The following is a 23,371-nucleotide window of genomic DNA, read 5'->3' as shown; positions in this document are numbered from 1 at the left end:
CTGGCCACACGAAGCATTCAAATCTAAAGGCACTGGTCCATGAGGAGGACTGCCGGAGATGGTACATTATTAGGAAAACGTCTGGTTCTTTTCCAGTGCAAACTGAGGGATTTCAACCATCCAATAACCCAAGTTTAATGATTAGTGGATACACAAGCAAAGGGCATAATGGCCAGTATTCATTCTGTTGATAAAGTGCCTTTTCTAATTGCCCTGTTGCAGGGCTTGAATACTTTGAATAGCTTCTCTGCATTCACCTATCTATTTAGACTTGACAAGCATTGGTTAAAATCAAAGAATTTGAAACCAGATAGCCAGGCTTCAAAGCTCAACTCTGTCACCAGACGTATGTCCTTGGGCTAGTTATGTAACCACTTCACTTTCATTTCTTCATTTTCACATGGGGAAAATAATTATATCCTCTTCAGTGGTTTACTTTTTGCAATAAAAAAAGTGACCCAATACCAATCCATAGAAAAGTCAGCCCAGGACACTTTGTACTCTCTCATAATAGGTTATTAACTACTGTTAATATTTATTGTTATTGCTTGCCATTATAATTATTTTTTCATTAATATAGAAATCTTCATAAATTATTACGTAGTGAATGATATGTGTCAGATACAATGCGCCAGATATCAAGAAGAAATGGTCTCTACCCTCAAGGAGTTCACATTTCTGACAGGTAAGAGAAGCACCATAGTAAAACAAATCTAATTAGGACATCACCCTGCTTCCAATCCTTTGTCTTCTCAGTTCCCTGAGGAATCTGGCTTTGCAGGACTTTTGGCTCCAACCTGTAAGCACTGTCTTTCCACTTTCTCTGCTTCAACCTTATTGAATTTATCTTCAACTCCCTAAACAAGGCCCGCTTTTGCTCATCTCTGAGCCTTGTTCTCCAAGGCAATATTAAGCTATTTACTGATTCCTAATTCCGTCTCAAATGTAATTCAAAAAAGATTTTATTTTTTATTGACATAAAGTTTACATTTATATTAAAATTAAAATAACTTGTTCTAAGATTTTTTCTTCATAACCAATTTATTGAGAATTTTTATCATAAAGTGATGTTGAATTTGTTTTTTTAATTTAATATTTTTTCAGTGTTCCAAACTTCATTGTTTATACACCACATAACTTGTTCTAAGATTTTATGATTATAAAAGTAGAGCTAAATTAATGGAAGCTGAATATTGTGGAGTGTTTTATTTTCCTTTGTTTTGTGTTTGTTTTTGTTTCTTAGCTTTCTCTTGCATTATACTTCCCCAATATTATGTTCAGTATGCCTATGGGATAAAACACCACAGCTGTTGACCATGTCCATAACATTTCCCTAACCTTCTATCATCTCCTCACCCTACCCTCTATGCTACTACACTCATCCCTAGCTCCCTTCAGGAAGTCCTTCTTATTTCCTCAGATCTCGTTTTAGCAATTATATTTGGCGAGCCTCCCTTGACCATATAGGGCAAGGTTTCAACATCCATTTGATCTACATTCTCAAACTTGAATGTCACTTAATTCCCTTAGGTATCTTGCAAAAATGCAGTTTATGACTCAGTACATCTGATCTCCTGTATTTCTCGCAAGCTTCCAGGTGATGTCAATACTATTGGTTTTTTAGTGCAGAGATCTCTATTAATTTTCCTCCTTTATAGTAATTGTAACACAATATTGTAATTTCCCACATACTTAATTTTATTCTCCACTAAACTCTGTAACATCTCGGGCAATATCCATTGTGTTCACTGTTATCATACCCTCAAATCTTACTCAATAACAGACATATAATATGCATATGATATTTTTGTAATGATAAATGAATGCATGAAGAATGTTGATAGAAGCATGTATAAGACATGGTGAGATCAGAGAGGAAGGGGATAAGTAGGAATCATAGGACTAGCCAGAAAAAGGTGATAGACAGAGGAAAGGAAGAGCTACATTTCTTTATCCTCTAAAATTGAATGTTTAATAAGTAGGGTAGAATTACCATAATTCAACATGACTAAATCCAAGAGAAGAGAAAGACTTTCATTAGACTCTGGAGGGCTAGTAGAAGTTGTAGGACCTTAGTATTTTTTGTAAATAGCAAATAGATTATTTCTAAACACAATTACTGATGCAGTACAATTTTTGTTGTTATTCTTTGCTTGCTTTTAGGTTTGCCTCTACTATTTGGATATATTAATCCTAAATTATCTGATTTGCCTCTGGCCTCTTGTTCCTGTCTTAGACTGCTTCTTTTAGAACCTACACTGTTTAATGCCTTAGAAAACTTGCAGTCCTGAATCCTGTTTTCCCATTTCTTGATTCAGGGTGACCATCCATATCAGCTATTGCTAATATGACTAGATAAAATACTTATTTCTGTGTCATTGAGAATTTTTGTTTCCTACATTTTCCACTGCAATAAATGTTCCTCTATATAAAATGTGGCCTGTATCTCTATTTTTCCTCTGAGTAAATTTCTAGAAATAGAATTTAATGGACCTTTTAAGCCAACAATATACTGGAAAATACACTTCCAGAAAGTTCATATGAACACTGCAAAACAATGCTTAAGTCCATGATAACACAGCAACATAATACTGTGTATTATAAGTTTCTTAACAATTTGCTAATTTGGGGGTATCTGGGTGGCTCAGTCAGTTAAGTATCTGCCTTCAGCTTTGGTCATGATCTCAGGGTTCTGGGATCAGGCCCAGTGTCAAGGCTCCCTGCTCAGTGGGGAGCTTGCTCCTCCCTCTCACTCTTCCTCTGTGCTCTCTCTCTCTCTTTCTGTCTCTCTCAAATAAATAAATAAAATATTTTAAAAGTTCTTCTTATTTGACAGGCAAGGATATTTTACTGTTTACTGTAGTAAAATATTGACATTTAATAAATAACATTTATTGCAAGTTGCCATGGCACATTTTTTCTTATTTCTAATTCTCTTCTTCCTGTTTGGGTTAACAAGTTTGGAAAATACTAACATGAAGTCCAGTAATATTACAGACTGTGGTATGTTTCCCAGGTTCAGTGGTATTAATATTGACAGATTGATAATGGCATATTCCTATTGCTAAGGGATTTTATTGAGGAGCATTTTGTTCAGACTTTCAGAAGGTTGAATTGAATTACCAGTTATTGTTCTGCTGGGCTGGCATGAGAGTAGGGCAGTGAGAAGGACCATCCTTTGAAAGTATGAGTACAATGTGTGTCAGTGCTCTACCACTATGCACACCAGTTCCATGTGCATGCACCAAGCTCTGGCTCAGAGTATACTAAAATATTTTTATAATTCTATTGCTATGAGAAAAAGTAACATTCTTTTGGCCAGGAGATAAATAAACACAATTCCCAAGAAGTTTCTGAGATTTATGGGAATGCAGTCACTGCCCTAGAATTTGCCCAGACTGGTAGAGAAAATGTTTCCAAAGGTCTCAAGAAGTTCACGGTAAGGAGATATAACAGATCAACCTTCATATGCAAAATACAAGTATATACAGCTGACAGAATGTTAACATCCAGGCTAGCACATAACCATGCATACATGCTGTTGGGTTAGAACAATTTGAATTGGAATTAGTGGCAGATGAATGGCATGTGGAGATTCTCTGGAGAATGGGTTTTAAAACTTTAAAGGGTTCCCAATAGCCCAAGCTTCAAACAGTGGTTGTGACACTTATTAACTGAGAGACCTAAGTAAGTTACTTAAATTCTCTAATCCTTGGTAACTGTATAAATCAAAGTGATAAGGGATTCTTTCATCAAATTTATTATCTTACAGTCATGTAGGTCAGAAGACTGATCTGACTCTGACGGAGCTAAAAATCAAGGCATCAACAGGGCTGCATTATTTTCTAGAGGGCATAAGGGAGAACAATACCTTTGCCTTTTCTCCTTCTAGAGACTGCCCACTCCTTGGCTCACTATCTCCCACCCTCTGCCATCTTCAAAGCTAGCAATGGTAGATCAAGCCCTTCTCAGGCTGCCACGTCTGTTTCTCCACTTTTAAGGACTCGTGTGTTAGAATGAACCCACCCACATAATTCAGGATAATTTCATCTCAAGGTCTTCCAGACCAATCACATCTGCAAAATCCTTTCTACTGTGTAAAGGTAATATATTCACGGGTCCCAGGCATTAAGATGTGGACATCTTTGTGGGGTGCCATTTCCTCTACCAAAAACACTTCATAATATTTTGGGTACAGAATGCATGATAAAGTTTGTTGTTACATTATAAAGAATAAAGTATTTCAGGCCAAGATCTTTTCTGTGATGAAACAGACTGGGTGGTAGGGAGAGATAAGGATGGAAGCAGGGAGAATAGTTAGGAAGCTATTGAAATTATCCAAGTGAGAGATAATGGTGCTTAAGAAAAAGGAGGCACTTATGGTGGTGATGAAGTCTGATTACATTCCAGGTATAATTTCAAAGATATTAGTATCTGCAGGCTTATATGCAGAGTATAAGACAGAAATCAAGGGTAGACTTCAAGACTCACATGTTCTAGAGTGGTCCAGAAATGGTGGGAACATCTAAGGATCTAAAGGAACCATAAGTAGAAAAGATGGACAGTCTACATCAATCTGTGGGTACTCTATTTACTAAAGACTAGAGAGAGCAATTGTCACCTCTTTTTAGATTGCATTACCGGCCAGATCCACCACCCGCAAAGTCTAAGTTCTTGGTACAATGTAAGATCCGCAACATTTAAACACAAGTAGGGGGAATCCCAAGTTATTTTTGTCAGTTTCCTTCCAGTTAGTGTGCTGGGATTCAAAATAGAAAATAGATTAAGTTATGAAAAAGTAAATAAAAATGTATTTGGTTCATGCCTCTAAGAGAACACTATCACTAATTATCAGTATTGGTAATTATCAGTTAAGTGTGATTCTATACTAAACTAAGAGACCATGGACAGTAAGAACAGTGTTGAATCCCCACCCCCACTTTCTTAATCTCCAGCACTTTAGCATGATGTTTAGAATAAAGGACAGTCTTATGCAATATTTTACTGGATGTGTGTATAGATGAGTAAATTATGTTTTTTCCTAGTTATAAAAGACAGGCTGCTAAAAAGCACAGGTAGGCTAATGAAACAGGACTACCATGAATAGTAATAGATGCTAACGAGTTACTGAGTGGAATGTGACTTACACTCACCAGATGATATTCCCTTTAGCAATTTAGTATAATATTTCATTTTTTAAAATCCTCTTCAGAGTGACTGCCCATGGGCATGGGATTTCTTTTAAATAAAAATTTTCTTTCTAATAAAAATTTTCTAAAGGTAGACCATGATGATGCATGTACAACTGGGTACATTTACTAAAAACTATTGAATTGTACATTTTAAATGGGTGAATTTTATGATATGTGAATTATGTCTTAAAATTGTTTTTGTAAAAAAAACCCACTTCAATAAGAGGGCCCAGGGGAAAAAAAATTACATCAGCCTATAAAGCACATGACCACAATGAGTAATTGCGTAATGGAACAGACAAAGACTGTAAAAGGCAAAAGAAGTCTTCTGGGAACCGCCATACCCCTGGAGACACAGTGAGTGACACCACCACCAGGAATGGGCCTCTCAGCTCTGTGCCTGTCTCCATTCAGGCTGCAACAAGTCTCCTCATAAGTTCTGTCCTCCCCTGGAATCAAGTCTCCTCAGCCTTCTGAGTCAGCCCGAGAGGGACAAGTACAAATTCTGTAAGTAAAACTGTTTTGTTCAAAGAAAAGACTTGACTCTAGGTGAGCTAAATTTTTTTATCCACAGGAAGAATTTCCTCACAATGTTCAGAATTAGATGAGATAGTCAGATGGTAGGCTGAGATACACAGCAGAATTTATAGAATTATTTATTCTCAGGAAACCTGCAGCAAAAGGTCATTTTTCTGCCTTGTGTGGGTTGCAAAGTTTATGGTTTGTTTTGTTTTGTTTTGTTTTGTTTAATTTTATTTTATTCTTTCAGTGTTCCAAGATTGTTTATGCACCACACCCAGTGCTCCATGCAATACATGCCCTTCTTAATACCCACCACCAACCTCACCCATCTTCCCCCACCCCCTCCCCCTTAAAACCCTCAATTTGTTTCTCAGGGTTCATAGTCTCTCATGGTTTGCCTCCCCCTCTGGGAATGCAAGTTGGTACAGCCACTTTGGAAAACAGTGTGGAGATTCCTCAAGAAATTAAAAATAGTTTGTGGTTTGTTAAGCAAATGACTTAATCAGGGTGCTATATATGTTATTATAGTGGTTTGGTACTTGAAAAAGCCAAAAAAGCTGTCAGGAGCTGAAGGAATCATTCTTAAGCCCAATTATTCTTACTAAAAATTAAAAAAAAAATTTTGAACATTTACTGCATGCCAGGCATTCTATTAGGAGCAAGATATAGTCTACCTTATAGATGAGGAAACTGCATCAAAGAAAGTTTACACTACTTATACATGAAACCATAATTTGGGGGAGCAATTTTTTTTTTTAAATTGGGTTTAAAATCCCAATTCTGACATTCACTAGCTGGGTGTGATTCTGAATATGTTTCATAACCTCTCTCATACTCGGTTACCAGAAAAGGGGAATCAAAGTGAATTTAGTAATACTTGCCAAATGATGTTGTAATAAGAATTAAGAGAATGTTTCTCAAATGCTTAGCACTGTAATGTTCACAGAACAAATTCCAATAATAAATGGTAGCTGTTGTTGTGAGTAATATTTTTTTATTATTGTTACAAATAGTCTCAAAACTAGTTAGTGTCTGAGTGAGGATCTGAACAGAGATCAGTCACACACTATAGCGATGCCATTAGCAATGACTTGGACAATACTGATAAAGCTATATCATCTGTTCTGGAGTTAAAGTCATAGTAGCCATAGCTCATAATAGTGCAGTGAAAGAAGAGCATCACTGTGATCTGGGGGACAGGAAAATTAATTAGGAGACTATAGCTTATATTTTACAGAAGAAAAGGAAGGTTGTACCAGAATTGGAGAGGATAGACTGAACAGATTCCAGGGTGATGGCAGCATAGAGTAGTTTTAAAGAATTTTAGTACCTCCCCTTGATAAATCTATTAGCCCCCTAACAAAGATGTTAGGAACAGGTAAGTTCATTCAATTAAGGAAAGCGCAATGAAGTTCAGCTTCAAGCACCCACCATGAATCACATTGCTATTACTTGACCCTCAAATAGAAACCTCTGGATTCTCCAGTTTTCGACATTTTAGATGTAAAGTCAATATATCGATTTGCAAGTGTTTAATGAACATTTGCATGTACAGGATGAAAGAGAGGGAGAAGAGTGTGTGAACATGTGTGAAGGTGAGGGCAGTAACTCTGATGAGATGATTTGTTAGTTTGATGTCATTTACTGACAAACGAGACATAGGAGAGAGAGCCGGGTTTGGAATAGGGGAAGGAATGAGCTCCGTTTGGCCCATATTGAGGTGGAGGTGTCTGAGAGATTACAAGGAGGGAGTATGCCTCATGGGTAGATAAAGTAGCTTATTCACTTTTGTTCACTGTCACCAAGCAGAGAGCTTTGACCTGCTCTCCAGACTGCTGCCCATTAGTTTTCCAAATTGCCTGTTTTATCACCTCACTCTAGTTCCAGGATTCACGACTGCCTTCAAGTTTCAGCCCAGACATTTTTGCCATTGCTTCAGATCCTGTTAACTTTCGAAATATAGAACTCAGGAGACTCTATAATTAGATTTCAGATTTGCGTGTCATCTGAATATAAGTGCTATTTAAAGCCATGGGAAAAACCAAGATATCCCAAGTAGAGTATACCAGAGACCAAAAAAAAAAAAAAAAAACACCCAGGGGCTTCTTGAAAGAAAAAGACTCTTAAAGAACACCACAACCGGAAAGACAGAACAAAAACACTGTCCCATAAAGAAATTTGAAAAAAAAAAAAAAAAAAAAAAAAAAACCTCACACAGAATAACTATCACTGAAGCTAATGAAGGAGAAAGTACCTAAAGAAAAGACAAGAAAAGTTGCCTAAAACAGCAAAAATTTGAGATGAGAGAGAGAAAAACAAATCTGAAGATAAACTTTTGGATTTGGTGTTTAGAAAGTCATTGGTGACAAGTTGGAGAATTTCCCGAAAGCCATTAGACAAAGAACCCAGATTATTACTGAAGGTGAAGGAATAATAATCACAGACAGACTGTCCTTCAAATAATATTTTTTGTCATTATAAAATGTAAGGCAGGAAATTGAGGGGAAAATAGGGTTTGTCTCTTATTTCCCTTACTAGTGAAGCCGGTTAAGAAAGATGGCCCATCTATCATAGTTGAACTTAATGTCATGTTGAAAGCATCTATATAAATGTGTAGGGAGAATTCCTTAATGGTTTGGGGTATAACTTGAGAACTGAAGCTCCAGAAAAGGAGCCACTGGTATTATCTAAGATACTAAAGAAGGAAAGGAATTTTGTTAGAGTTAAGGGAGAAGAAATGAAAAATAATTTGTTTAGTTATTCATAAAATATTTGGAAATGCCTAGCTCTGCAACTAAAATTGACGTTCCCTCTCCTTTCCGTGGAATGAAGACGCTCATGTCCTGGCCTGCTGATTTCTCTCACTCATCTCCCACATCACCCAGCATCATACTTAAGCCTCCAGCATTTTAATTTTCTTGTAGTTGTCCAACAAACCCTGTTATTATTTTATTCAGTTTCTGCCCATGTTGTTATCTATGTCAAGAACACCCTTTTCCTGCTTTGCATCCTTGTAAACTCACATCCACCCATCAAAACATTTCACAGTTCTAATTTATCTACTTAGTTAAGAGGTCTTAGAGCTAATTCCTCTTAACACACACAGACACATTCATGTATACCCACACTCAGAACCCGTCACTCTACACTATTCTATCTTATCACTTAGAAATACTCTACCTGATGCACTCTACAGCTAGTAGTATTTCTTTGTCTCTGATTCCTCTTATATGCAGGGTGCCTGGCATGTAGTAGTGCTCCAAACTGGTAAGTTTTCATTTTCATAGACGTCCCTGGACTCTAATTAAAGATAAGGTTTTCAGCCTTAAAAAGATGAGGCATTAACAACCTCTCTGGTTTTCTCAGGCACCAAATCACTGCCATTTTATTTGCTTCATATCCTTAGGGCTGACACAATACCCAGTGAGCTCCCAGTTTGATACTGAAACGAACTAAGTCTTGATGACGGCTGATCAAGAGCTTAGATGGAGTTATTGGCTATAAAAAGGAATAAGGAATCTTCTGTGTCTGTACCCAGCATGGATAAGGAGAGGGTACAGGAAGACACAGTTGTAGAGAAATGGAAAGAAAGGAATTTGATGGAATTCTCTTCTGCCAGACTCAGCTCAGATCAGTTCAGCCTACACATTGTGTTTTTCTTCTGATTCCTCAACAAAATGAGGAGGGAAAAAATGACAAGAATGAAAATGTGTAATGAATTACACATTGTCTGAATTACCAAAATAATATAAAGGGAATCGGGAAGAAATTAGGATGAAAGATATTTTGTTCTAATAGTAATTTTTTTAAAAAATCTCATAAAATTTCTTAGCACTCTCTAACAAAGTTACAACTCAATCATTGCATGCCATAGTGATAAGCATTGTGAAAATCTCCATGATAGCCAAACATAAGTAACACCTGTGGAAACACTCTGTACCCCCATAACCCTTTTTTTATCATTCACCACTGTACACTAGATGCTGAAGTTATTATAAACAGTACTATTCCTTCTCCCTCACTTGATTCTAACATCTTTAAGAATTCATTCTGGCTCAACACTTTCACATATGCTGTTCTAGTAGCCTTGGAATACTTCATTTCTATTTACACAAAACATAGCAATCTTTCAAGCACTGATTTTCCTAAGAAGACTTCTCCAGATACCCCAAGCCTTTTATATACAATTGAACTGTTCCCTTTTTCATAATTACTCTAGCTCCCAAGGACCCTAGGAAGTTGTTAACCTCAAAAGCTAAGACCTATGCTCTGGAAATTAATAGTAAATAAACAGGTCAAAGACTTCTGGAACATGAGAGGTGAACCCATTTCTTTAATTATCATAAGTACTATTCATTTATTAAGTAGAGTTCAATTTGCCTTTCTGATCACTATGTATTTTTTAAAACTATAATTACTAAAATTGTTTTCAAAAATCAAAATATTTATGAAAAGTGCTAAGAGAACTTGTTAAACATCAAAACTGTTAAACTTGTTAACTTTCAGACTTTTAGTAAAGGTATATCTTCCCCTCCAAAGCAAAACAGTAAAATTCTATTAAATATCTCCTGAGAAGTATATCTTAACAAAATGGAGAACAACTAGTCTTCAGGCAGTTCAAGAGAAAACTCTATCTGAACAAGGCAGCATGCTATATCACAGATGGGGGGAGGGGCAGAGGCCTCTATCCCTAAGGTGGTAGGCATGTGTGTTCTAACTCCACTTTCCAAATGAGACACCAGATGCCATTGCAGGTGTCACTTTCAAGGTTAGATACTGTAGACATCTGCACATGACTGCACTGGTGCCTAAGCCATCTATTAGCATTTCATAGGTGGTACTTTGTATCATAAGTATCTCTTTCTCAGTATTTTCTGGCTTTCCAAATTGTCTATAAGCTTCTCTGCTTTCTACACTTGAGGCTGATATAATTTGCTGCTCCACAGCCCCAGTCTACTTTCCTCTGATGCTAACTATATGGACAAACTAAGCTGCTACCTCTTAAACACAATTTGAAAATCCAGAAAGGATGAAATATAATTGACCAGTCTTGAGTAAAGTGACTTTCCTTCACCCAGTCATCTCTGGCTAGAGAAGTGGAAGGAAAGGTCGCATCATATGAACATAGCTACCAGCAAAGTGTCCCAGGAAAGAAAAATAATGGATAGAGGTATATATAAGAAAAAGAACAGTATCTACTACAGCAGTTGAAATCTTATATTCCTTTATCAATTTCAATGAGCAATTCATTTTTACAGAGTATATAAATATTCATCTTCGGTTAGTTTTTGGTTGAATAAAATTATTTGTAATTGCATTAATACTAGTAATACAGTATTGCTGTTGTTCAGAGTTTCATCTTGGAACTCTGTGTTTTTAATCTAGCATGTCAAACTTCTGGAATACCACATCTACTTCCATCATTTTCCTCCTAACTGGTGTTCCCGGGCTGGAAGCCTTCCACATCTGGATCTCCATTCCCTTCTGCTTTCTCTACATAACCGCCCTCTCAGGAAACAGCCTGATCCTCTTTGCCATTGTCACCCAGCCCAGCCTCCACAAACCCATGTATTATTTCCTCTCCATGCTGTCCACCACTGACCTCGGCCTGTCCATATCCACCCTGATCACCATGATGGGTATATTCTGGTTCGATGCCAGGGAGATCAGCTTTAATGCCTGCTTGTTACAGATGTTCTTTATTAAACTCTTCACTGTCATGGAATCCTCAGTGCTGTTGGCCATGGCCTTTGATCGTTTTGTGGCCATCTCTAATCCACTCAGGTATGCCACCATTTTAACTGATTCCAGAATAGCTCAAATTGGAGTGGCAATTGTCATCAGAGGGACACTAATGCTGACACCAATGGTTGCACTTCTTAAAAGACTGTCCTTCTGCCGCAGCCACGTGCTTCACCACTCCTACTGCTTCCACCCTGATGTGATGAAGCTCTCATGCACAGACACCAGGATCAACAATGCAGTTGGATTGACTGCCATGATCTCTACTGTTGGTGTGGACTCAATCTTCATCCTCCTCTCTTACATTTTGATTATTAAGACCGTCCTCAGCATTGCATCCCCAGAAGAGAGGAAGAAAGCCTTCAGCACATGTATCTCCCATATTGGGGCTGTTGTTATTTTCTACTTTCCATTGATCAGTCTGTCCTTTGTTCACAGATTTGGGAAACGAGCCCCAGCCTATGTTCATACAATGATTGCTAACACTTACCTCCTGATCCCTCCTGTAATGAACCCCATCATCTACAGTGTGAAGACCAAACAAATACGCAGAGCTGTGATAAAAACTATCTATTCCAAAGAGACATAGAATTCTAGAGATGGCCTAACACTATCAATTTAAAAACAAAGCTGATGATCATGAAACAAAAACTTAGAATTAAAGCTGGAATATATTTAGAACATCAGCTCAACCCTTTATTTTACAGATGAAGAGACAGAGACATAAGAATAGAAGGAATGAGCAGTATGAAGCCTTAAGTCTATCATTTCTCCCATCCATCACTGTTTGTTCTAAACTGTTGTTTATTCTGCCAACAAACTGAATTTTCTGACTTTGTCTACTTTAGAGCAGTTGGTATGACACATTATGAGAAAGCCATATCTTTATGAGAAATAGGCAGTATTTTTCTAAATGCAATAATAATTTTTACTAACATTTATTATTTCCCTTGACTAGTCATGGTTTGCATTTATTAACACACATCTGAAACAACATTAAAAGGTAGTTAGTTCTTTGATCAATGAGAAAATTGAGGCACAAAAATATTAAGTTTCTTGCTTAAACAGCTCATAAACAACAGAACCGTATTTCACATGCATGCAAACTTATTCCATGGTCCCCCAACTCTCTTAACTTTAGCTATGTTGCTACCTATAATATAAACTATATATGAGGGCGCCTGGGTGGCTCAGTGGGTTAAGCCGCTGCCTTCGGCTCAGGTCATGATCTCAGGGTCCTGGGATCGAGTCCTGCATCGGGCTCTCTGCTCAGCAGGGAGCCTGCTTCCTCCTCTCTCTCTCTGCCTGCCTCTCTGCCTACTTGTAATCTCTCTCTGTCAAATAAATAAATAAATCTTTAAAAAAAATAAAATAAACTATATATGAGTATACATGTATATAATTTGTACAGATACATATATATGAGTCCATGTAATTTGTACTAGGGGACATAAAGAAGCAAAAGAAACAAATAAACAAACAAACAAACAAAAAACCTCACAAGTCTATCCTCTAGAAATTTTCAACCAAATTATGGAGAAAAAATCCAAAACAGAATTTTCAAACCTGAAAAATACAAATATATTTCTACTTTATGTTCTTTCCTAAGTAAACATATTCCAGAATTTTTCTCTGCCTTCCATCAACTTTCTGCCCCAGCAGAAACTCAAAAATAACTAAGAATTGTAAATGAATTTCAATCTGTGTCATTTACTTGGAAATGTTTAATTCCATTTACTTCACATAATGGCTTAATCCAGCAAGTAGGAATGGCCATTAATTCTCAAATATTTAAAGTACATATTTCAATGATGCATTGGTATCACTGCATAAAGATGGGCTCTACAGGGGGTATGAGATCCAGCAAGGAAGGATTAGTAAGTGATATCCACAGGAAATTTATTAAGTGACAACAGTACTATTTAATAACTAGATGGTGTCAAAATTCTCAGTAAGCTTTACAATTTTCAGTCTCCATTAGTGTTGGTCTTCATTTCCATGATCTTTGTATGTTGGAATGTTCTAGGATTTTGTACTTAGACCTGTTTATTCTTTATTATATTCCCATTTTTAGTTATCTCATCTAGCATCATGGCTTCAAATCTCATCTACATGCTGGCAAATCCCAAACTAATATTTATAGTCCCGACTCATATCCTATGTATCAGTACTCCTACTTGAATGTTTAATAATCATCTCAGACTCATCATGTCCAAAAACATATCTTAATATTCACATCAACCATGTCTTCCCTAACTTAAAAACTCTATTTTTCATGTGGCTGAGATAGAGTTTTTGGAGCTATTACTGATACCTCTCTGACACTCCTACTCCATATCCAACCTATTGGCAAATGCCGATGACTCTTTCTTTCAGATACTCCAGATATTGATACCTGGAATCTAACTACTTTCTACTACTTCTACTAATACCACCATGTGCTCCGCCATCATAATAGTCTCCTGGTAGATCTTCCTTCATCCACTTTTGCTTTACTTTCCCCATGGTAGTTAGAATGATTATTTTAATACATAAAATAGAGCATGCCACTTCTTCCATTCAACATGTCCTGTGGCCCTCTGTCTTACCCAAGGAAAACTCACAGTCATTAGAATAGTTCATGAGAATCTGTATGATTTAACTCCCCTCTACCATCTCAACTTCATCTCCTACTACTCTCCCCTTTATTCATTCTATTATACCTGTACTACCTCCAAATATTTCCTTAATATCACCATACAGGTTTCAACACCAAACTACACACTTTCTGTCCTCGCTACTTGGAATGTTCTTCCCCCAGACACCCTTGTGGCTTCCTGCCTCACTTCATGCAGGTCTCTGCCTAAATGTTACCTTCCTACATTAAAAACAACCACCTCCATCAGAAAGGATGAATACCCAACTTTTGTAGCAACATGGACGGGACTGGAAGAGATTATGCTGAGTGAAATCAGTCAAGCAGAGAGAGTCAAGTATCATATGGTTTCACTTATTTGTGGAGCATAACAAATAGCATGGAGGACAAGGGGTGTTAGAGAGGAGAAGGGAGTTGGGGTAAATTGGAAGGGGAGGTGAATCATGAGAGACTATGGACTCTGAAAAACAATCCGAGGGTTTTGAAGGGGCAGGGGGTGGGAGGTTGGGGTACCAGGTGGTGGGTATTATAGAGGGCACGGATTGCATGGAGCACTGGGTGTGATACTGTTATGCTGAAAATAAATAAATGAAAAAAAAATTTTTTTTTAATTAGAATTTAAAAACAAAAAAACAAAAAACAACCACCTCCTCTCCCTCGATTCTTGTCTGCAATTACTCGCTTCCTTACCTATCTTATGTTTAATACCTGGCACTCCCTTCCCCCACCAAAATATTACATACCTATTTATTTCTTCTCTAGTTTCCCCATTACCAGGTAAGGTCTTTAAGAATAAGAATTTTGTGGGATGCTTGGGTGGCTCAGTTGGTTAAGCAGCTGCCTTCGGCTCAGGTCATGATCCCAGCGTCCTGGGATCGAGTCCCACATCGGGCTCCTTGCTCGGCGGGGAGCCTGCTTCTCCCTCTGCCTCTGCCTGCCATTCTGTCTGCCTGTGTTCGCTCTCTCCCCCTCTCTCTATCTGATAAATAAATAAAATCTTTAAAAAAAAAAAAAGAATAAGAATTTTGTTCATTCGTGGTATATTCCAGACCCCAAACCAGGGTCTGCCACATAATAAAATAATAGTATCCCTGTTACTACTAGCTACTAATAGTGGCTGGCTCTATTTATCTCTCAGTTGAAATTTTAATCTCAAGCCTCATTGTTTGCCCTCTGTTCAGTGCTCCAGGCACAACGAACCACTTGCCTTTCTTAACTGTGACTGCTCTAGATCACTCAAAAACCTTTGCACAAGCTGTTACCTCCCTCTATACCACCCTCACTACTTCCCTTCTCCTAACATAGAAAAGAAGTAACTCTTGGAGACATTCCCTGATTTCTCAAGCCTGTCTGGTGTCCTTTCCAGGTGCTTTTGCAGTACCTTGTGGTTCTTTCTTAGGACATCCCTTTTCAGACTCTCTCATAACTGTTCTCTTATCACAGATTCTGTGCCCACTTTCTAAGACCAGGGACTTATTCTGGTCTTAGAATGACTGAATGACTCATTCACTCACTATTGAAAAAGTTCAGATGATATAGATTTACAGGCTAGAAATTTGTTTGTTTATGGGGGGGGAGAAACTTAGAGAAAAATGATGGGGTACACAAAGTCCTAAAAATCAGAATGAGAAGGAACTTCAGTCTAAAGACCAGACAGCGAAGATGTTCACACTACTTCTACAGATGTTTCTCTTCTACTTCACCACCCCTTACATACACACTAACCTATGGATGGCCCCTCTATCCAATGACCCTGGAAACTTGTAAGCTTTTCTTACTAGGAAGTGGGTAGTTTGAACATTTGGGAATGGGTGATTTGCAGATCAAATGTCACTCTACCCAAAGTTGACATGTTCACAGTGAATTGAAGACTTTCCTGAAAGCTGGGACAGTACTAAATACACGGCTGCTGTTGTAGCTACCTTTATTCAGACTCCAAGTTAAAAACTTTAACTGACCTGTAAAAAGTCCAATAAAGCCCTATACAATCCAATTCCGTATTATCTATCCCTATATATCTATTTTTCTTCCCTTTGTTCTCTCTGCCCAGACACACCAGCCTCCTTATTATTCTAAACCCCTAGATACACTCCCTTCTCAGAAACTTTGCAGTTTTTGTCTTTCTTCTTTGTATGGTCTTCCTCAGAGATCTCATGGATATATTTCTTGCTCCCTCCAGGGTAGTCCTCAAATGTCTCCATAATATGAGGCATTCCCTGCCAACTTCAAATTAAAATTTCAACTGCCCATTCCAATACTTACCTGTTCTCTTCTTCCCTTTATTTTTTTCTTCTTAGGTAGTTATAAGGAGAAACTATTTCATTTCTCATATTAACCATGGACTGTGTGTCCCTCTCATCAAGATATATAATCTATAAGGGTGGGTTTAAAAAAATTGCATATCTTGTTACATTGCAAGCCCCTGATAAATATTTGTTAAATGGGGATGAATAAAGAATCAGAATACCTAGTTCTCTGACCAATATCACTAAAAACTCTGCGACCAAGGCAAAGAGCCTTCATCTCATTCATTTCTTATCTGTAGCACAGGTGCAAGAGAGTGACTTCCCTATCTCAAGGTCTATTTCATCAACTAAAAGAAGAGCCGAAAATGAAAAACTGAGATGCATGCTCTTATCCTGAGTTATAGGAATTACTGGTTTTGTGTATCCATCTTGGTTTTTAAAGAGGAGGTGAATTCCTAGAGCCCAGGGACATAACCATAAACCCCTGTTGCCTGTCATGTCTAGGGGAGTGGTTAATGAGGAAAATCTCTAACCACTGTTGCTACCTGGGAGAGTATGAGTTATTTGGAAGAATGGGGATAGATTGTCAAGATCCCTGTATGTGTAAGTGTGGGAATGATGGCAGAGGCAGTGGCAGTGCCCCCTTCTTGATCACCCCCCACAACACACACACCAGACAGAAAAAGTGGGAAGCCTGTGGGACTGACACACAAGTGAATATGGAGATACTGTCTCCTGCCCGCCAAGCCCCAGAGACCTCAGTACATACTCCCGCAGCCTGTTCCCATGGGCCTCCTAGGAAGCATTATAAATAGGCCTGCACTTGAAAGGGTAAGCCAGCTCCACCTGCTCTCTCCTAGGATTGCATGGATTTCAAGTGAGTGCACCCTCACCCAGGACTGAGAAGGCCAAACTCCTACCATTTTAGGAGATCACGAGGACCCCACAGCTGTCTCATATCAGGAAGAAGAAACCCTTGTGTCCCAAATGCATCTTCATGGGCTAAGAAGAAATATCCCACAGCACTAGCAGACAGAACAGAAAGGCAAGTAATAATGAATGCAGAAGCCACATCCAGACTCAAAAAGAAGCTAAAATTGGATCTAGCCAAGGGTCACTTTGGCCAGAAAGCCAGACAACATGGGAGAGAAATATGTGGTATTCTGGGTAGGTAACTGGGGAGACAATATAATGGCCCAAAGCCTTCGACTGATACTAGAAAAGCAGAAAAGATGCCCTGAAGAAAGAGGAGTCAGGAAAGGATCCAACTCTGTGGCCAATAAAGACCCGTGTATCTGTAGGTACTCACACAGTAGCATGGGCAAGAGGCTTAGAGAAAGGGGAAATACATTACTGTGCTCCCCCTGCAATCCCTCCATGCCTTTTCCTTCATTCTGGGCCCCACAGAGGTCTAGTGAGCTGGCCTCCTTCTGGGGAAGTTTCCTTAGCATTACCCAGACTTTTCAGCCTGAATTGTTTAGATTTCTGAATCTCTCTCCCTAAACTACCAATGGTAGATGCATAGATGGTTGCATGGATATAAGATATAAACTTTTATCTTATTTAAGGATACAATTATCTGCCTATTACAAAGGCTTCTCATTCTCTGATAGCAGTGTGGGCCCATATTTGGAATCTCACATTTGTCAAGGAGAGTAGCTATTACATCTTTACATAAGATCTGAGGATAGGGAGAAGCACAAATAGTGGTCAGAGGTATGAATTCTGTGATCTTTGGATCTTGGATTTGAATATTCTTTGCTTATCCATGATGGGGATAATCCAAGTTAAACATTTTAGTTCCTATTTTATCACACTATATTTTAAGACCTCTGTTCTCCAAACCCTCTCCCCTAAAGAGCAATTGCTGTAAAGACCCAGATCAGGAGTGATGAAGAATCCTGGGGAGATGAATAAGTTTACCCAACTATCATTGATGAAGATACCTATAGAGTTTATTCCCAAGATTCAGAGGTCCTTCTTCTTGAAGCCAAGCCCTTAGCTCTTTAGAGGCAATTAGCTCTAAAGAAGAGGGTACCTAAGGAGCCTAGCAGGGAAAGTATTTGATGAGGTCAAAGTCTACGTGTTTGGGTGGCATGGCAGGGGCAGAGCAATGCTGGGCTTCCAAAGCTCTAGGAGTATCAAGGATCAACCCAAGTTTTCCCTAGGGCAAGAGGGTAGCCTGGAAGTCACTTTCAGGTGCAGAGAGACAAATCAGCCAGGAGCAGAGAGAAGAGCCTTCACAAGGGACAAGTCCGGCAGCTAGGATCTGATGGAGGCCACATATCTTACCAGCACCTTCATCTCCAGATAAGTCACTGGAGAGAGCTACTCCCTTTCATTTGATGACCCCAAAGGAGTTTCCAGACTTTTTTTTTCCCTTAGGTTTTTTTCTCATCTTTTTAAAAAATTGTCATTTTTGTGTTTCTTTTTCCCCTTGCTGACCTTCTACCTGGGAATCCAGAATCCTGAAAATTTGAAGGAAAAAAATCCCCCTCCCCACTGGCTTCATATACCCATTATTCCCTTCTCTGTCTCTTTCCTACTCATGTTTGAAAATTAATCAAAAGGATTATCTTTGTCAGAAAGTCTCCTCTGATCATGCCTCTCCCCATCCTATGCATTAAATGCACACCTTAGGCTAACACTCACCCCAAAACTCTAATAATTGGGTTACTTGTCTATCTTCCGCCATAGGCAGGGTATCTGAAGAGCAAAAGATGTGTCTTTCATCTCTGTATCATGAGCATCTAGCAAGTAGCCTTGTACATAGTAGGTCATATAAGTAGATGCTTATAAAATGAATGAATAATTGAGGGAAGAAAAAAAAAGAACATACCTGGAAAGGGTTCTCAGTAGGGTAACTCTTAACACCTGTCCAAGAAAAGGACCACCCAATATCTGGGTAGTGAAAGTGTGGGCCAGGAGGAGTCCAAAAGAATTTGGAAAGGATACATTTTGGGATAAACTTTGTTCTCTCTAGATTCCTTTTTTTTTTTAAATAATTAATTTTTTATTTTTTATAAACATATATTTTTATCCCCAGGGGTACAGGTCTGTGAATCACCAGGTTTACACACTTCACAGCACTCACCAAAGCACATACCCTCCCCAATGTCCATAACCCCACCCCCTTCTCCCAAACCCCCTCCCCCCAGCAACCCTCAGTTTGTTTTGTGAGATTAAGAGTCACTTATGGTTTGTCTCCCTCCCAATCCCATCTTGTTTCATTTATTCTTCTCCTACCCACTTAAGCCCCCATGTTGCATCACCACTTCCTCATATCAGCCATCAAAAGAAATGAAATCTTGCCATTTGCGACAACATGGATGGAACTAGAGCGTATCATGCTTAGCGAAATAGATTCCATTTTTTAAAATGTAAATGGGAGATGCCTGAGTGCTTCAGTCAGTTGGGCATTCCACTCTTGGTTTCAGCTCAGGTAATGATCTTGGGGTCCTGGGATCAGACTCCACATTGGGCTTCACACTCAGCAGAGTCTGCTTATCCCTCTCCCTCTCCTCGTCCTTCCACTGGTGCTCTCTCTTTTGCTCTCGCTCTCTCAAATAAACAAGTAAATAAATAAATCTAAAAATATTTTAATGTAAATGGACCTGCAGAGGAGCAATTGATAAATGAGTTTGAACTATCATTTTCCCCTTGGAAGAGGGCTTCAGAGCTTATGAAAGAGCCTAAAGGGCTTGGAAAAGTGAGAGGGAAAAGTAGGAGAGGGAGAGCTAAGGTGCATTCAGTTTCCAGGTTTCCAGGGTTGGCCTCTGATTGTGCTCCATGTCCTAGCAGGCTAGCAGGTTGTCAGGGTGACCTCACCCTCTCCAGCGCCCCTTCTCGATGCCAGCTATGAGTTCCTGCAACTTCACACATACCACCTTTGTACTTATTGGTATCCCAGGATTAGAAGAAGCCCATTTTTGGATCGGCTTTCCCCTGCTTTCAATGTATGTCGTGGCAGTGTTTGGAAACTGCATCGTGGTCTTCATCGTAAGGACAGAGCGCAGCCTACATGCTCCCATGTACCTCTTTCTCTGCATGCTGGCAGCAATTGACCTGGCCTTGTCAACATCCACCATGCCCAAGATCCTCGCCCTCTTCTGGTTTGATTCCCGGGAGATTACTTTTGATGCCTGCATTACCCAGATGTTTTTTATTCATGCTCTCTCAGCTATTGAGTCCACTATCCTGCTGGCCATGGCCTTTGACCGTTATATAGCCATCTGCCACCCACTGTGCCATGCAGCAGTGCTCAACAATACAGTAACAGCCCAGATTGGCATGGTGGCTGTTGTCCGTGGATCCCTCTTCTTTATCCCACTGCCTCTGCTCATCAAGCGGCTGGCCTTCTGCCACTCCAATGTGCTCTCTCACTCCTATTGTGTCCACCAGGATATGATGAAGTTGGCCTATGCAGACACGTTGCCCAATGTGATCTATGGTCTTACAGCCATACTGTTGGTTATGGGCGTGGATGTTCTGTTTATCTCCTTGTCCTATTTTCTGATTATACGAACAGTTCTACAACTGCCTTCCAAGTCAGAGCGGGCCAAGGCTTTTGGAACCTGTGTGTCACACATCGGTGTGGTATTAGCTTTCTATGTTCCTCTCATTGGCCTCTCAGTGGTACACCGTTTTGGAAACAGCCTTGATCCCATTGTGCATGTTCTCATGGGTGATGTTTATCTACTCCTGCCTCCTGTGATCAATCCCATCATCTACGGTGCCAAGACCAAACAGATCAGAACTCGTGTGCTAGCTATGTTCAAGATCAGCCACGACAAGGACCCTCAGGATGTGGGGAGAAGGTGATCATTACCACTCTACTTTCCCTTATCTTTAATGGCTTGACATAAGGATTTCCTAAAGCTAGCTTAATTCTAGTTATCTATAAGCATATCAATGATTTTCTCTGCTGTGAACTCCAAATTCTGCCTCTGCTTGCGGTGAAAGTTTGGAGGCTACTGTGATTTCTTTCCACAGGTCAAAATGTTATTGATAATGTTACTGTACCAAAAGTCAAAAATAGAAAATCCACCAATGTTCCAATATGTAGTAAAAAACATAAAGAAGAGTGACAAAAAATACAACTGGTTTTTTAACAGGGAAAAAATTATTCCACCTGACTAATAATCTGAGAAATAATATATTAAATCAACAACTAGACAGCATTTTTATCTATTAAATTCACAGTTTTTATTAATGAAAATTCACAATGTTGAAATATAAATGCATGACCATCAAAGGTGATGGTATGATTGACATATGTAGCAAGAATTTTTTAAATTTTTTATTTTTTATTAACATATAATGTTTTATTAGCCCCAGGGGTACACGTTTGTGAATCATCAGGCTTACACATTTCATAGCACTCACCATAGCATATACCCTCCCCAATGTCCATAACCCAACCACCCTTTCCCTACCCACCTCCCCACAAGCAACCCTCAGTTTGTTTTGTGAGATTAAGAGTCTTTTATGGTTTGTCTCCTTCCCAATCCCATCTTGTTTCATTTATTCCTTCCTTACCTCCCAAACCCCCCACATTGCAGCAAGAATGTTTTTAAAGTTCTATGCTTTAATGCTATATTCTCACTTTTGGAAACCTATCCTAAAAAATATTCCTCAATGCAGAAAGCATGTTTCTCATAAAATATATTGATTACACAATTATTTAAAGAAATCATATTTAAAATACTAGGATATAATACATAAAAGTAAAGAATAGTAAACTCAAGTAGGGCCCATTTATTTAATGGAATATTATGTGGAATAATCTATATAAAAGGAATATTGTGTAACCTTTAAATAATCTGCTATAAAACGAAAAATGCATATAATATTAAAAATAAACAATAAGGACACATGATTGAAATTAACTTGAAAAGCACCTATGCCTTGCCTTGATGGAAATGTGACTCACTTTGGTTTTACTTTTTAAAGTTCTTTATTATGGAGGTCTTATTTAACTGACATGTAACTTTCCAAATGAAGAAAATGAAAGTGATAATTTACATAAAACAAAGCTTGTCACAGATCTCACTGTTGGTTTACTATGCATTACCTGGGAATTTATCTAAGCCCTACACAATAATGCCAATGAACAGGTCTTGAGTGCTTACCATGTTTTAGGCACTATGCTAAGTACTTCAGAGGTTTTATCTAATCTTCATGACAACTTTTTGGAGTTGTTGACCCCCATTACAAGTGAGAGAAAGGAGGCTTTCATTAACAAGATAACTAAGCCGTACAGTTTGTGAGGGCTGTGCCAAGATTTGAAACTGGATTTGATAACCAAATACAGTCATTTAATTTTCATGTTATATTGCTTCCTGTTAACATCTGCCATTTATTTCCTGGACCTCTGCAAATTCTGTTTGCTCTCTGCTGTGTGACTTATAAAATGAATTATGATATTTGTGTTGAGAGATAACCCTGCCCTCATGAGCATCAAATCCAGAGAACTGTTCATGTTTTATAGCCACATTTCACATTCCACAGTCTGTTTCTTTCCAGATTAAGGAAAATATTTTTGTCTTTTTATCTCTTACATCTTCTCAATCGTATCTCCCTTTTTAAAGTATATTTTGTACCTGTCAAACATTTTGAATGTCTGGGCTTTAACTTAGGTAGAAGATATAATAAAATTTTATTTTAAATTTTGCTGTTATGCCTACTGCTTTTATATTTATAGAATCCTATAAACTCAGATTTGAAGATACAGGAGGTTCCCTACTGCTGGTATAACTGTAAAGATGCTGAATGTATCAAGGTGGGATATTTCTTATTTTTTTAAAGATTTTATTTATTCATTTGCCACAGAGAGAAACCTCGAGAGAGGGGACACAAGCAGGGGGAGTGGGAGAGGGAGAAGCAAGCTTCCCTCAGACCAAGGAAGGCTCTATCCCAGGACCCTGGGATCATGACCTGAGTTGAAGGCAGACGCTTAACAACTGAGCCACCTAGGCACCCCGGGATATTTCCATTGTATTGTTGAACTCAGATCTCATGAGAAACTGAAATCT

At 38.6% G+C, this 23,371-nt stretch overlaps 2 protein-coding genes across 7 annotated transcripts; both read left to right on the top strand.

Moving 5' to 3' along the window:
* Positions 1-410: 410 nt before the first annotated feature.
* On the top strand, positions 411-21,691 carry LOC116599419 (olfactory receptor 51E2). Of its 5 annotated transcripts, none has more exons than XM_032359241.1 (3): positions 411-685; positions 17,198-17,634; positions 20,139-21,691. In XM_032359241.1, exon 3 carries the CDS (start codon positions 20,187-20,189, stop codon positions 21,156-21,158), a length of 972 nt encoding a protein of 323 aa, XP_032215132.1. In that variant the 5' UTR covers positions 411-685; positions 17,198-17,634; positions 20,139-20,186; the 3' UTR covers positions 21,159-21,691. The 5 variants fall into 5 exon arrangements, with proteins under 5 accessions (XP_032215132.1, XP_032215129.1, XP_032215128.1 ...); XM_032359238.1 differs by lacking the exon at positions 411-685 and adding an exon at positions 5,611-5,699 and having other exon boundaries at positions 17,198-17,382; XM_032359237.1 differs by lacking the exon at positions 411-685 and adding an exon at positions 5,611-5,699 and having other exon boundaries at positions 17,198-17,504.
* Positions 5,611-12,621, top strand: LOC116599421 (olfactory receptor 51F2-like). Of its 2 annotated transcripts, none has more exons than XM_032359244.1 (2): positions 5,611-5,699; positions 11,066-12,621. In XM_032359244.1, exon 2 carries the CDS (start codon positions 11,101-11,103, stop codon positions 12,043-12,045), a length of 945 nt encoding a protein of 314 aa, XP_032215135.1. In that variant the 5' UTR covers positions 5,611-5,699; positions 11,066-11,100; the 3' UTR covers positions 12,046-12,621. The 2 variants fall into 2 exon arrangements, with proteins under 2 accessions (XP_032215135.1, XP_032215134.1); XM_032359243.1 differs by having other exon boundaries at positions 5,614-5,699; positions 11,100-12,621.
* Positions 21,692-23,371: the final 1,680 nt, after the last annotated feature.

The sequence above is a fragment of the Mustela erminea genome, chromosome 9 (assembly GCF_009829155.1).
Source record: "Mustela erminea isolate mMusErm1 chromosome 9, mMusErm1.Pri, whole genome shotgun sequence".
Taxonomy (NCBI): Eukaryota; Metazoa; Chordata; class Mammalia; order Carnivora; family Mustelidae; genus Mustela; species Mustela erminea.
The sequence above is the reverse complement of the archived record's forward strand: the minus strand, read 5'-3'. Positions and strand labels throughout refer to the sequence as shown.

Excerpts from the sequence above, each read along its gene's own strand:
- LOC116599421 (XM_032359244.1), top strand. The coding sequence starts at position 11,101 with ATGTCAAACTTCTGGAATACCACATCTACTTCCATCATTTTCCTCCTA.
- LOC116599419 (XM_032359241.1), top strand. The coding sequence starts at position 20,187 with ATGCCAGCTATGAGTTCCTGCAACTTCACACATACCACCTTTGTACTT.